Here is a 13121-nt window from a genome sequence, read left to right on the forward strand (position 1 = left end):
GCAGCAGGCAGAGGTTCCTGCTGACGGTGCTGCTAGGTAGGTACGTACCTGCAAAGTCGCGAACCGAGGCGAGATGAACGGCCCACCGCCGAAGTTCTCCCGCGAAGGCGATCGGAACTCGACGCTCGCCAGAGGTCCGTCCCTGCGCTCGCTTCCATTTCGTTAGCGCGCCAATATGGAAATAATGGGAAATGCTTTTTTGCTCGGCGCTCGGATTGGCCAGAGCTCCCGTCAACACTTCTGCGTCGTCGGCCCGGACACGATAACAACAACGGAGCCTGTACGCACAGCTGGTCGCTGTGCATGCAGATAACATCCACTGGAAATGATGAGTACCTGCTCTGCTGGCCAATAAGTCTGCAGCTGCAGCAACGTGTCTAGCTGATCGTCATTACATGCAAGCATTGAATTAGCTGCCATCGTTGCGAAAACAATGGCCCGGAGACGACGATATCGGGAAGGGCAAACAGACGGCAGTGCCACAAAGATGACCAGCCAACTTGTGTGATGGCCGGCTATGTCGTCGACTGCAATATCGTGGGCGAACGGAAACCCCAACATCCCGCGCGGCCAAGCAAGAGCATCCTCGGATGAGGCGGTTAAGAAGCTGCTGTGCCACGAATGGAAGTTCTCTCCAAGACGGGCAGGAGGGCTGGTTTCTCGTTCCCATAGGTTGCATTGAGGCGTGCGGCGGGTCACGGAGGCTCGGAGCTGGCGGTAGACGTGCGAGACAAGCTCGGAGCTCTGGGCGGACGGCGAGGATCAGCAAAGCGCCTCGACGCTGTTTACTCCTTACTAACGCAGGCACCGAGTCCGGCGTCTGTAGCACAGTTACTCGCCCTCTCACCCACAAGTTGGTGGGCGGACGATTCGTGGGGGAACGGCCCGTTTCCCAGATGCCCCGGATGTCCAACAAGTCAATCTTGCCTGGGAAATATCGTCCAGTCTCACCGTGAGGCGCATTGTTCTTGGCCAGGCCCAGGTCAAGGCTGCGATGTCTATGTTGGGCCAATGCAGTTGGCTGGCTGGCGTTCCGAAATTCGGACGATGGGGTGGGTGCTCCGAGAGAAGCCGCCCAGACATCCACAATTTTCGGCTTTTCGCGCGCAAAAACGGGGCGCTTGATACGGAGAGGAAACTGGAGACAGCGTGGGCAGGACAGATTTTACAAGATGTGTGGATACAATAGGTACGAAAAAAGACGGGGACTCCTTAGTGGGAGTCGAGATCCAGAGATTGACAGGATAGATTGATTGGAGTCGGTTGGGGGGGCACTGGCTGCATGAAACGGTACCAGTCGGGCTTTCTCTCTCCCTCGAGCTCCTTACCTCAGGTCTCGACGGCCTAGAGGAATCCCGTCGCAATTGAAACCAGCCCTGAGTAAGTTAGGGGACACGATGTTGTGCGAATATGGGATCCCGGGCATCAATATCTGAGGAGGGAGGCCACTGAGAAGAATCCTTTGTAGACAGAGTGTCAGATGGCGGCTGAGTGAGTCTCTCAATCATTCCTAGGTGCCTACATCAAGTTCAATGGTCTGGTCTGGGCTGGACAGGCTGCCCTGCTGTCTTGTTGGACGTTTGGGCCGCGGGACGTTGGGGATCGCGCCAAAGGGCTCAATCGCTGCAGGTCAACCGGGTGAAAAAGTACCTCGTGCGCCGAAATGTGCAGCGCCGATACCTCACCGCCAGCGGCTGTCCCGTATGCCCGGGGCTTCCACAATCCACTGGTAGGTATTTCCGTCCACACCTGCCGCCCAAAGTGATGTAACTTTCGTGCAGGGGGGTCAAGTCCGGGAACGCCTACCTCATATTTTTTTTGCCATTGCGCCTTTTTCTCAAGACCTGGACTTTTCCTTCCTCTTCCCGACTTCCACTCTTCACCAGTCCCTCACCTCTCAGTATTCTCACAATGGCCTCTGTCGCGCGTCTCTCCTCCTCGGCTCTGAGGACCTCCCTCAGGGCCTCCCCCTTCAATGCCAGACTGACGGCTTTCAACGCCGCCCGCTGCTACTCCTCCAAGAACCAGGTAACACAGCTTCCCGCCTGTCCGAATACCTCGGGTATCCTGAAGCTGACACGTTCGCATCTAGACCCTCAAGGAGCGCTTCGCTGAGCTCCTCCCGGAGAAGATCGAGGAGGTCAAGGCCCTGAGAAAGTATGCCAACACCCATTGTGTCCCTTATCTCAACACTGGGTAGCCCCGCTAACCTCGTCGTCGCAGAGAGCATGGCTCCAAGGTCATTGACAAGGTCACTCTCGACCAGGTCTACGGTGGTGCCCGTGGCATCAAGTGCCTCGTCTGGGAGGGTTCCGTCCTCGACTCTGAGGAGGGTATCCGTTTCCGCGGCAAGACCATCCCCGAGTGCCAGGAGCTTCTCCCCAAGGCCCCCGGCGGCAAGGAGCCCCTTCCTGAGGGTAAGTTTGACTGCTGCGATAGTGGCGCATTCGCATCCGACTGACGAGACATCTAGGTCTCTTCTGGCTTCTCCTGACCGGTGAGGTTCCCACCGAGCAGCAGGTCCGCGACCTGTCCGCCGAGTGGGCTGCCCGCTCCGACATCCCCAAGTTCGTCGAGGAGCTCATCGACCACTGCCCTACCGACCTCCACCCCATGGCTCAGTTCTCCCTTGCCGTCACCGCTCTCGAGCACACCTCTTCCTTCGCCAAGGCCTACGCCAAGGGTGTTAACAAGAAGGAGTACTGGGGATACACCTTCGAGGACTCCATGGACCTGATTGCCAAGCTGCCCACCATTGCCGCTCGCATCTACCAGAACGTCTTCAAGGGCGGAAAGGTTGCTCCCGTCCAGAAGGACAAGGACTACTCCTTCAACTTCGCCAACCAGCTCGGCTTCGGCAACAACGCCGACTTCATTGAGCTGATGCGTCTGTACCTGACCATCCACACTGACCACGAGGGTGGCAACGTCTCTGCCCACACCACTCACCTGGTCGGCTCTGCCCTGTCCTCCCCCTTCCTGTCCGTCTCTGCTGGTCTCAACGGTCTGGCCGGTCCTCTCCACGGCCTGGCTAACCAGGAGGTCCTGAACTGGCTCACCGAGATGAAGAAGTCCGTCGGCGACGATCTCTCTGACAAGGCCATCACCGACTACCTCTGGTCCACCCTGAACGCCGGCCGTGTCGTCCCCGGTTACGGCCACGCCGTCCTCCGCAAGACTGACCCCCGTTACATGGCTCAGCGCAAGTTCGCCCAGGGTACGTATCTGCAGCCAGCATGAAGACTGCGAGTGTGGAAAGCTAACAGCCCTATAGAGAAGATGCCCAACGACCCCATGTTCAACCTCGTCTCCCAGGTCTACAAGATCGCCCCCAAGGTTCTCACCGAGCACGGCAAGACCAAGAACCCCTTCCCCAACGTCGATGCCCACTCCGGTGTCCTCCTCCAGTACTACGGTCTCACCGAGGCCAACTACTACACCGTCCTCTTCGGTGTTTCCCGCGCCATCGGTGTCCTTCCCCAGCTCATCATCGACCGCGCTCTCGGCGCCCCCATCGAGCGCCCCAAGTCCTTCTCTACCGAGAAGTGGGCCGAGCTCGCCAAGAAGCTCTAAACATTTACGCTTAGAGGTAGAGGATACAAAAAATGGAGAAGACGCAGACGCGGGTAGAACCGCGTGTGCGGAAAAGGCAGCAGGATCGTATGCGCGATCAACAACAGACATGACAGGCAGCGTGTTGTTTCAGTCGGGGTGGATAGAAAGGCTATGGGCGATACCATCCACTGCGCTTGTACAATACCGAGACGTGCTGCTTTTACCGGGTTTTTCTGGGTTGTTTTAGTTACCTTGGCCGAGGCAGGCTGTCCGAATACACCAATGCTATTTTGAAGTTTTACAACTGTCTGTTCTCGAAGCTCGGAGCGCATCCGGAGCTGATGTGTGAAGATAGGATGATGTGAGCGGCAACAATTGCCGATCTACGGGATGGAGTTCGTGCGACAGTGACAAGACGGCGCCGCGATGCACGGACGCGACCGGACTGAGGAGCTATCCTAGCTTGTTGGAGACGGGTTGGAGTTCCTGCAGGAGCGCCAGGGACACACGCATGCGCTGGGCTCACTAACATGATGCGCCTTCGCCTTACCTAAGGTAAACGCGGGATACCTCACTTCAGAATGGCGGCGGGGCTTGTTGGCCATCGAGTCCAGCATACGGAAATGTCCCCATGGCAAGTCCGGAGCAGCAAACACGAAGCAAACAAATAGGGCAGGGAAGGCTTCGAGGCAGTTTTCGAAGCTGCAAAAGCAAGACAATTAACAACGACGACGGGGCACCCCCGAGGGAATCGCCGACGAAGACAGAGGCGACGAAGAGCATGATTGGAGCGAATGGTCTATTTGGTAACACAAAAGTGGACGACTGCATGGAAACGCGTATGAGGTTGAGGCTTTGCGGTCAATATTTGCGTGGCTTGCTCGGAAGATCCCCACGGAATTTTGCGTTGAGCTCTCCAGATGGGGACAAGGCTCTGGAGCTGTTGGGGAGGTTGAGCTCCAGGACGAGCGTTTTAGTGCCCGTTTGGTGTGGTTGGCGGAGAGCCCACGGGCCAGTCCGTGGCACTGCGACTGCGACAGATGGAACCGCGCGCCGGCGGACCCTTTTTTTATTTATTTCTTTGGGACTGGTGCTGGTAGCTCAGCTCACAGCTCTTTTGCGAGTGGTTGTGTGGTGGTGTTTCCTGAGATGAAGTCCGACGACGTGAGAAGAATGGACGGACTTGCTGATGACTTCTCTCTGCTTCTTGTCCCCTGAGCTGACATCAGACCGCATCTCGGCGGCAAGTACATATGGCAGGCAGCAGGGAATGCAATAAGACAAGTGCCGCCATTGTTCAGGTCAGCAGAGGCATTCGAGACGGCGGGAGACGCACAGGGAGAAGGAAAGGGAGTTCTCGTCTTATAATGATTAGGTACTACGGCGTGTCTGGACAATTGGCCTCTTCGCGAGGCTCGAGGACAGTCTCACAATTTGACATTCCAATGCGGCCCTTCATGTAGCCGATACCACGACAATAGGCTTCTTCACAGGCAGTCGCAAAGTACCCAGGAGTCATCCTCGCCAAGCTGACATACGCTGCTGCAATCATTGGGGGAAAGGGCAGCAAGGGCTCTGCCACCTGCCTTGAGGGAGCCAACCAACTGGCTGGACAGGACACGTCTGTTCCTTTTTTGTGGCTATGTGATCTGCTGCTGCTGCTACGCTGAACTCAGCAATACGTGCTGCCTGCGTATGCGCGCATTGGCAGCGCAACTCCTCCTCCTCAGCAGCAGCTCAGCAGCCCAGTATTAGCCCGCCCTGGGGCCATCTGGGAACCAGGAAAGCCAAAAAAAAATTGAGGAGCTCCAAGTGTCCCCCCCCCCCCGGTTCACTGTTTCCCTCCAGAACCCACCCAATTCCCACGTGCAAAAAGCGCCCTCTCCCTCGCTCCCAGCTCCCCGAGTAGTCGTTCTGCTCTCTCCTGTTCACTGTTCCAAGTCCCCTACTGAGAACTCCCACCCCGACTCAAGCCAATCCCGACGCTTTTCGCTCGTCTCTCTCTCTAACAGACACCTAACAAATCCCCCCTTTGCCTCGGTCTTCCCCCGAGACAAGCCCCGAACAGCTCGATATCCGAGGTCTTTCCCAGCTTTTATCCCGCAACCTACCGCATTCCCCATTCCAAGCTAAAGTTTGCTCCATTCACAAGCACTACCCCATACCACCCATAAACCGACGACTACAACCGCCGTCCTCCCCCGCGAAGAAGCACCCTCTTCCCTTGGTCAGGGCCCCTTTCCGTCATCACAAGTAGCAGAGCCATGGTCGCCGTCGCCACCATGCCCGCCCCCATCGGGGAGCCCCAGAAGCTGGAGAAGAAGCCCATCAAGTTCTCCAACTTGCTGTTGGGCGCCGGTTTGAACATGTTCGAGGTCACCACGCTCGGCCAGCCGCTCGAGGTCGTCAAGACCACCATGGCTGCCAACCGTGGCGACGGCTTTGGCACTGCCCTGGGCCGCATTTGGGGACGTGGTGGTGTCCTTGGTTGTGAGTAACACCCAATCCCTTCGTCTCTTCGATCGCCGTCACGAACGAATCGAGCTCGACAAAACCACATTCGAATCGACCCATTTGAGCATCCAATGCTGACCTGACCCCTCATAGTCTACCAGGGTCTTATCCCTTGGGCCTGGATCGAAGCCTCCACCAAGGGCGCCGTCCTCCTCTTCGTCGCCTCCGAAGCCGAATTCTACGCCCGCAGCTACGGTGCCTCTGAGTTCGGTGGTGGTATCGTCGGTGGTATCACCGGCGGTGTGGCCCAGGCTTATGCCACCATGGGCTTCTGCACTTGCATGAAGACGGTCGAGATTACCAAGCACAAGATGGCCGCCGCGGGCGTCGCGCCCCAGAGCACCTTCGCCACTTTCATGGACATCTACCGCAAGGAGGGTATCCGCGGTATCAACAAGGGTGTCAACGCTGTCGCTATCCGCCAGATGACCAACTGGGGTTCCCGTTTCGGTCTGTCCCGTCTCGCTGAGCAGGGCATCCGCAACGTCACCGGCAAGAAGGAAGGTGAGAAGCTCGGCGCCTGGGAGAAGATTCTTGCCTCCAGTCTTGGTGGTGGTCTCTCCGCCTGGAACCAGCCAATCGAGGTTATCCGTGTTGAGATGCAGAGCAAGAAGGAGGACCCCAACCGACCCAAGAAGATGACTGTCGGTAACACTTTCCGCTACATCTACTCGACCAACGGTCTCGCCGGTCTCTACCGCGGCGTTGCCCCCCGTATTGGTCTCGGCGTCTGGCAGACGGTTTGCATGGTTGCCATGGGTGATATGTGAGTTATCCCGCCTCGTCGAGATACATTGGACCAATCTAACCACGATGACTACAGGGCTAAGACTTATGTCGAGAAGCTCACCGGCGACAAGGTCACCGCTAAGCACTAAGAAACGGCGTTTCGGAAACAATACCTGGAAAGGCTATTGGGCTTAGAGTTAGGCTGGCTGACAAAATGTCGGGGGCGGGACTCCGTGTCCGTGTTGGGGAGCCGCCGCTACTCCATCAACACCACGGACTACTCCGCCGATGCCCCGTGCGAGTGAAATCCCGGGGCTCCGCGTCTGTATCTGTTCTTTATCTTGCTTCTGCATTCACTTAGAGATACGTTTTGTTGGGATGCGCTCCTTTTTGCGTCCCTTGGAACTATAGACAAATGCTCCATGAAACAATGTAGACCCATCCTTTTTGCTCCTCCGTGTCATGCGCGCCGGTGGATCAAGGGCGTAGCGTAGCAGCAGCAGGAGCCACCCCAACCGCTCCCGATCAACCTTCGCGATAATGCGATACGGAGTCGATCCGGTTCGACGTCCGTTCCCGACGCGGCGTAGGCGCGGCCTGCGCGGCTCCCGGGCCGGCCGAGCGTTTAAAGTTTGTGCCTCTCCGCGCCGGGAAAGATAAGGGAAGAAAGCTTGACGGGGTAGCCGCGCGCTCACGCGCATCTGAGGGGTCACGGACTCCATTTTGACTATCCTTGCCGCACCCCGTGAAACATTTCGAGTCCTTGCGGGAACCCGCGATCTCGGGACGGGGAGAGGTGGTTCCACTGGAGCGGATGGCGCCATGGGGTCCGCTTTGGCGAGAGATGGTCTTGGCGGTGCGGGTAGGGGGTTCTTGTCGGCGGGTTCGTGGTAGGGTTGCTCAGATGTTGAATTGCTCGCGCTTGCGGCATGATGCTGGCGATGGTGGTTATTTGAAGAGCGTGGCTTCTTCGGGTTGTGTGTTTGCGTGTGTGTCGATGGAACGCGGAAGGACTGGGAGTGGCCACCGATAGTATCGGGGGTGCCGTGTCTTCTTGACGGGTGACATGGCTGGATATAAAGGCCGAGGGACGGGTGGTTTGTGTCAAATCAAGCGCCAGTCGATTCACATTCTCTTGGGCTTCCTTTTGCACATCCAAGATAGGCTGTAGGTTGGATTTGTCGAAGCTCGTTGACATTCGCCCTGAAGTCAGATTCGGAGTAGATTCCCGACCTTGTCCTCCACCTTTCGTGCCATTGGCGTATTTGGCATGAACAACCACAAGACAGTTACAAGTTTGCTTCTCTTGGCTGGTGATAGGTATGTGTGTTTAGGCCTAATTGCATCTGGTTCCCTAACGATTTCATTCCGCCTAGCTTGCCCAACGGGATTCATCCAGCTGGGTATGGATTCCTGTTATTTGGTCCTTGGGTTGTAAGTCACTGAACACTTGTGATAGCGGGTTGAATGCCTCCAACGGGAAGACTGTTCTTGCACTGGCAGGTGTTTCCCGCGGCGAATCGTTGAGCTAGAAGATAGAAGGTAGTGTGGTGAGATGAACCACTTTGTAGAAGACTATTGGGGATAGGCAGTGCTAGATGCGCAACTATCTAATGTTGAGAAACGACATGATCATTAGCAGATATCCGCTTCACGAATGTGTCTTCTCAACTGCTGACAAGACGGTATTAAAGTCATGGCATAGCTCGTCTATGAAGTCAGCACCGACAATCGAAGGCTCTCTTACAAAAGAGTTCACTTCGGAGTTTGGACTTCAAGGCTTCCACTTCATACTGCCTGCTCCATATTGATGAGAAGCCTTCCCTCACATTGTCAATCTGCCAAGTACATGCGGCTCCCGCCCATCCCCTTGAAGTATCTTGAATGATACTGCATGGACGAGCAAGAACGCCAGGCTCAGAGATGCTGAGGTATCGTCAATAGCATTTTTTTCCTGAGATCAAACTAGTTGGAACATTCGAAAGCTTTGTTGAATACCAGGAGAAAGCAGACGCCATTGTTGAAGTGTCAGTGTTTGTGGCTCCAAATCAAGTACATATGACATTGGTGGCATTCAGAGCTTCTCTGTTGCCCAGTAGACCCCGTGCATATCTGTTGGCGGGTTGAAGTATTCAAAGTAAGATAGGTATGTAGTTGTGGTTAGAAGCACAAAACAATTGTGTTCTTGAACGCTAGTTGCAAGTGAGAAAACTGCGAACAACATATATTGATCGTCTCTATCGGGGAACAAGGTCCTGCAACGTACTCACTCTGCCGTTGAAGTTTGACGTATCGTGGCCTTTTTAGCGTATCGTAGTGAAACACTTTAAGGATGACAATGATATCCCAGGGCTTTCAGTTAGCACAGACAGCCTCTTGCGTGTTGTATGATACCTGCTAACCAGGGTCACAGTTGATAGCAAACTGCCAATGGGGCTAGCCAATTGGTGCAAGAACGCTGTCCGTTTTGGTTGTTGAATACTCAACGAAGACTTCACATGCGTCACGAGACCTGAACTGCACCTGCTCGGCGTCCATCATGTGTTGCCTGGACACGTAGCGATCCATGATGTCGTGGACAAGAAGTCGGACTATAAGTAGGGACTGGCCTGGCAAGTTTTCTTGAAAAGACACACATGGATCGCCCGTCTAGGATCAGGTGCATTCGCTGTTTCTCAGAATGCCTCTGTAATTAGAATGGTTTAGGATCACAAGTACTTGGGGTATGATCGGTCAGAGTCTGTGATGTGGTATTAGAAGAAGGAATACATACTCACAGACGAGGACTCTGACAGAGGTAAGAGATATCTATTGTTTTGCCCTGGTGTAGGCTCTGTTCCATAAGACAGAAAAAGTAATGTCAAATATGCACAAGGTTTTGTCTTCCCCTGTTTGCCTTTCCACCCCTTCCTCCGCCTCATTGGCCTGCTCACACCATCTTACACCCTAAAGACATGTATATAGCTACGATTACTCGCAATCTATGTTCTGTTGTTGTATGGCACAATAACTCGATGAGAAAGGAGAGGGTAACATCTTAGCGTGTGGTGGCCAGCAGTGAGGTAGCCTATACATAGAGACAAGGTGTTCCTCTCTGCTTCGGACGCAGCCTTCTCGTACAGCAGTAGACCAGCAAGCGTGTGGCCTAGCCCTTTGGCTTGAAAAATAAGATGTCTAGGAGCCTTTCAGAAAATTCACGCGCACTCTTGTAGTCCGATGCCACAGGCCGGAGATGAGGAGGAAGTAGCTTCACCCCGTAGGCAGCCCATACCTTGAGCAAGGCAACGCATGGCGAATTATGCATCTTGCAATGGTTGTTGCTCCTTTGCCATCTTCAATAACGTATCCGCATGTTCTTGTGGCCTCGGACTCTGCTTCTCTGTTCGGTGTCAGGTTAATACGCGAGGGATGTGGGAAGAGCCGCTGGCGTTCACGAGGACCAGTGGCACCATCAACCTACAAACCCTTTTCTTCAAGCCACTCACTTTGTTCTGTTCAACCAGAAAAGTCACATTCGAATCATTGCTTGTGGCTAGAAAGGGCTTTGAGAGGTTTCACGAGGCCTATATATATTACTCTTCGGGTTGAAACTGGTCACTTAGCAGGGTCACCGTGCTTTCAGTATGCTCGTTGAATACTAGGATCAGCCTTAACATGACCCGTAGTCATGATTTCTATATTAAATACACATCAAACCACTGTCTGAAAAGATATAGCCGAAGAGCTGAAAGTCTACGGTTGCTATCCTGTCTATTCCGGATAGAAGCAGACCATTCCGAGAAAAGATGCTTGTCCCACAACTCATAGAATACCCATTCTCAGATGTTCTTTTTGAATATCCCGGAGCTGCCTGATTCTTAATCCTTTTATTCATTCATCTCAGAGTCTCAGGAGACGATAGTCACATGTCAGAACATTGATCTGCATGCCAAATGACGCGTGTGATCTGTTGCCTTTCCTCGTACTGCACCGGTCCCTAAGCCCCTCATCTTCTTGCGAACTCTTTATCGATTGCCCAGGTTCTTCAAACGTTATACTTGGCTCCAATTCCGATACTGTACTTAATTAATATCTGTCCATATCATACGGATTGTAGCCGACGGAGCTCGGTTGCCTCTTGTCTCGGCCGATCGAATGCTAAGTCAAGGGATGAGCCTGGATCATCAACGTGCTTCAAAATTTGCTCTCGTTGGACTGTTTCTTTGGCTTTGTCGATGAGTAGACTAGAATTGGGCTAGCGGGCCTGAACTGACTGTTGAGTTGCTCGAAAGAAGCGAGATGGACCGGCGCGAGAGCGTCAAAGTTGCATATCCCAAGACCTGGCTTCTGTCATGGGCGGCGTGTTGGTTTCCGGATCTTAATGCATGTTATTAGGTTACATCCCAAGATCAGGCTGCTGATATTCGAGAAGTTCATGCGCCGGTATATATTTGCTGATGGCGAGATGATTGTCTGGAAGCGCATTTCCTGGGTGCAACTCTCGCGCAAAGAGACCTGTCCATTTGTGGACTATGTTGTGAAGGGTCTCTGATAACTCATGTCGAAAGTCTGTACCGTTGTATCTTGTGTAGCAGCGGACGGCTGCACTTATAAGCGTTACTACTGTGATGAGCTGCATGATGTCGTTATCGGGTGCGCTCCTAGGTACTCCGACCTATTAGTTGGTGCAAGTGAGGGCGCAAGTGAGAGGGGTTGACTAAGACGCACTCTCTAAATGAAATCGAGTAGATATCACGATCCTTCGCTTTGTTAATAGCACTGTACATCTCCGCAAGACAGTCCTTTCTGCTCACAATGGAACCGAGCCAACTCGAACTGATTCGCAGACAGGCTGACTCTTGGTCTTCCGATTCAGGTGCCGCCGCCAGACCGAATCTCCTACTTTCTAGTAATTCAAACCCACGCGCTGAATCCGAAGTCTAGCAGCGTGATGAAGTTTTGTTTTTAGTACGAGATTGAGCTCCTGCCACCTCACACCTTCTTCGAATGCCATAAAAATGCAGCCTCACTCGCCATTAAACTCACAAGCCAAATGTATCTGAATGAAGTTCACTGGGATTTGACTGCTTCAAGGAACTGCTACTTTCTCGAATACGAAAGCTTAGATATGCCTCGACATCAAGCCCATCCAAGGGACAATTTTAAGACCAGGGCGGGGCCACGAGTAGATGTGACTCTGTTCTCACGAAAATGGAGGACGGAGATAAGTACCCTGTGGTCACGTTCCAATGTTTATGGTCAAAGTTCCTGTTCGTCTGCTTACAGCCAGCCAGCAAGGTATTGGGCCATCAATACTCTGTGGAGCAAAGCGGTCATACACACAAGAGAAGAAACTTTATCATCGCAGGACATGATCTTGGTACTGTTTCCGGCGATAGTCCTAAATTTGCCGAACCTTGAGGGAACTGGCTGCCGCATGATGAAAATACCGCGTACCATATCTCTGCTACCTGCAGATCCAGTGGAGAAATGTTCTCCCACGGAACCCAGAACTGATATGCCTGTGTTCTGAGAAGCAGAGATATGAAGTGGTTCGCCGAGTTGGAAGTGTCAACCAAGTGACTGCATTTACAGACTGAGTTGAAACCACGGGCATCGGCGAGATGAAATCTTTGTGAAGACTGCATACCAATTTGTGTGATTAATCTCTCATAAGTGATATAACTGGGACAAAGATGCAAACTGCCATAATAATCCCAGATAAGAGTTCAAAGCAACTTCCCGTTGACTCGACGGAGCAATTTCGTGCTGAGAAGCGATGGTCGATCGCATTTTTCACAATCAGCTAACGAACGGGGCGGTGCATTACTCTCGTATGTATCAAAGCTATGAGAAACCAAGATCCACGCTTGTCTTTTCGTATTCCATCATTCTCTTTAGTGTATCTGGCATGCATACTCTCGAGGCGGAGATTCGTAGTAGAGTCCGAAGCTGTGTCCTACCTCCTTGAGTACCTTCAAAGTTGCCAGGCATAGGTATGTGTGCTTCCTACGGCATTCTTTGTAGTTTCTACGAAGAAGTCAAGAAAGCTCAGATGAAATCTTAATGCGGGAGGGGCATTGCATTTACGTTGCATTTATTTATCGGCCGCAATCGTACTCTCTTCTCTAATGCGCCGACATATCCAATCGTAAGGCTGAAGTATCACACAGCAGATTTCAAAGTTGTCAAAGGCAAGTGCCATATCTGGTTATTGTCCGCTTCAAAGTCTTTGAAAGGGCAACGCACGCCAGTTCATGCTTTTGAAGAAGCAAACAAATGAATCCTTGTCTGTCACTCCATTCGAAAAGGTTGATACTAGCTGTTCAACAGCTGATTCCCTC

General features: G+C 53.2%; 2 protein-coding genes across 2 annotated transcripts; both read left to right on the forward strand.

Moving 5' to 3' along the window:
* Positions 1-1911: 1911 nt before the first annotated feature.
* CGCA056_v003333 (Citrate synthase) lies at positions 1912-3573 on the forward strand (the record flags this gene model as incomplete). Its single annotated transcript, XM_037318590.1, has 5 exons — positions 1912-2028; positions 2093-2157; positions 2224-2417; positions 2474-3217; positions 3275-3573. The coding sequence occupies 5 exons, from the start codon at positions 1912-1914 to the stop codon at positions 3571-3573; spliced, it is 1419 nt and encodes a 472-aa protein (XP_037183040.1).
* Positions 3574-5819: 2246 nt separating this feature from the next.
* YHM2-1 (Citrate/oxoglutarate carrier protein) lies at positions 5820-6947 on the forward strand (the record flags this gene model as incomplete). The annotated part of the gene is made up of 3 exons (XM_037318591.1): positions 5820-6045; positions 6163-6835; positions 6893-6947. The coding sequence occupies 3 exons, from the start codon at positions 5820-5822 to the stop codon at positions 6945-6947; spliced, it is 954 nt and encodes a 317-aa protein (XP_037183184.1).
* Between the last annotated feature and the right edge of the window lie 6174 nt (positions 6948-13121).

This window comes from Colletotrichum aenigma (genome assembly GCF_013390185.1).
Source record: "Colletotrichum aenigma strain Cg56 chromosome Unknown KSG_Cg56_contig02, whole genome shotgun sequence".
Lineage (NCBI taxonomy): Eukaryota > Fungi > Ascomycota > Sordariomycetes > Glomerellales > Glomerellaceae > Colletotrichum > Colletotrichum aenigma.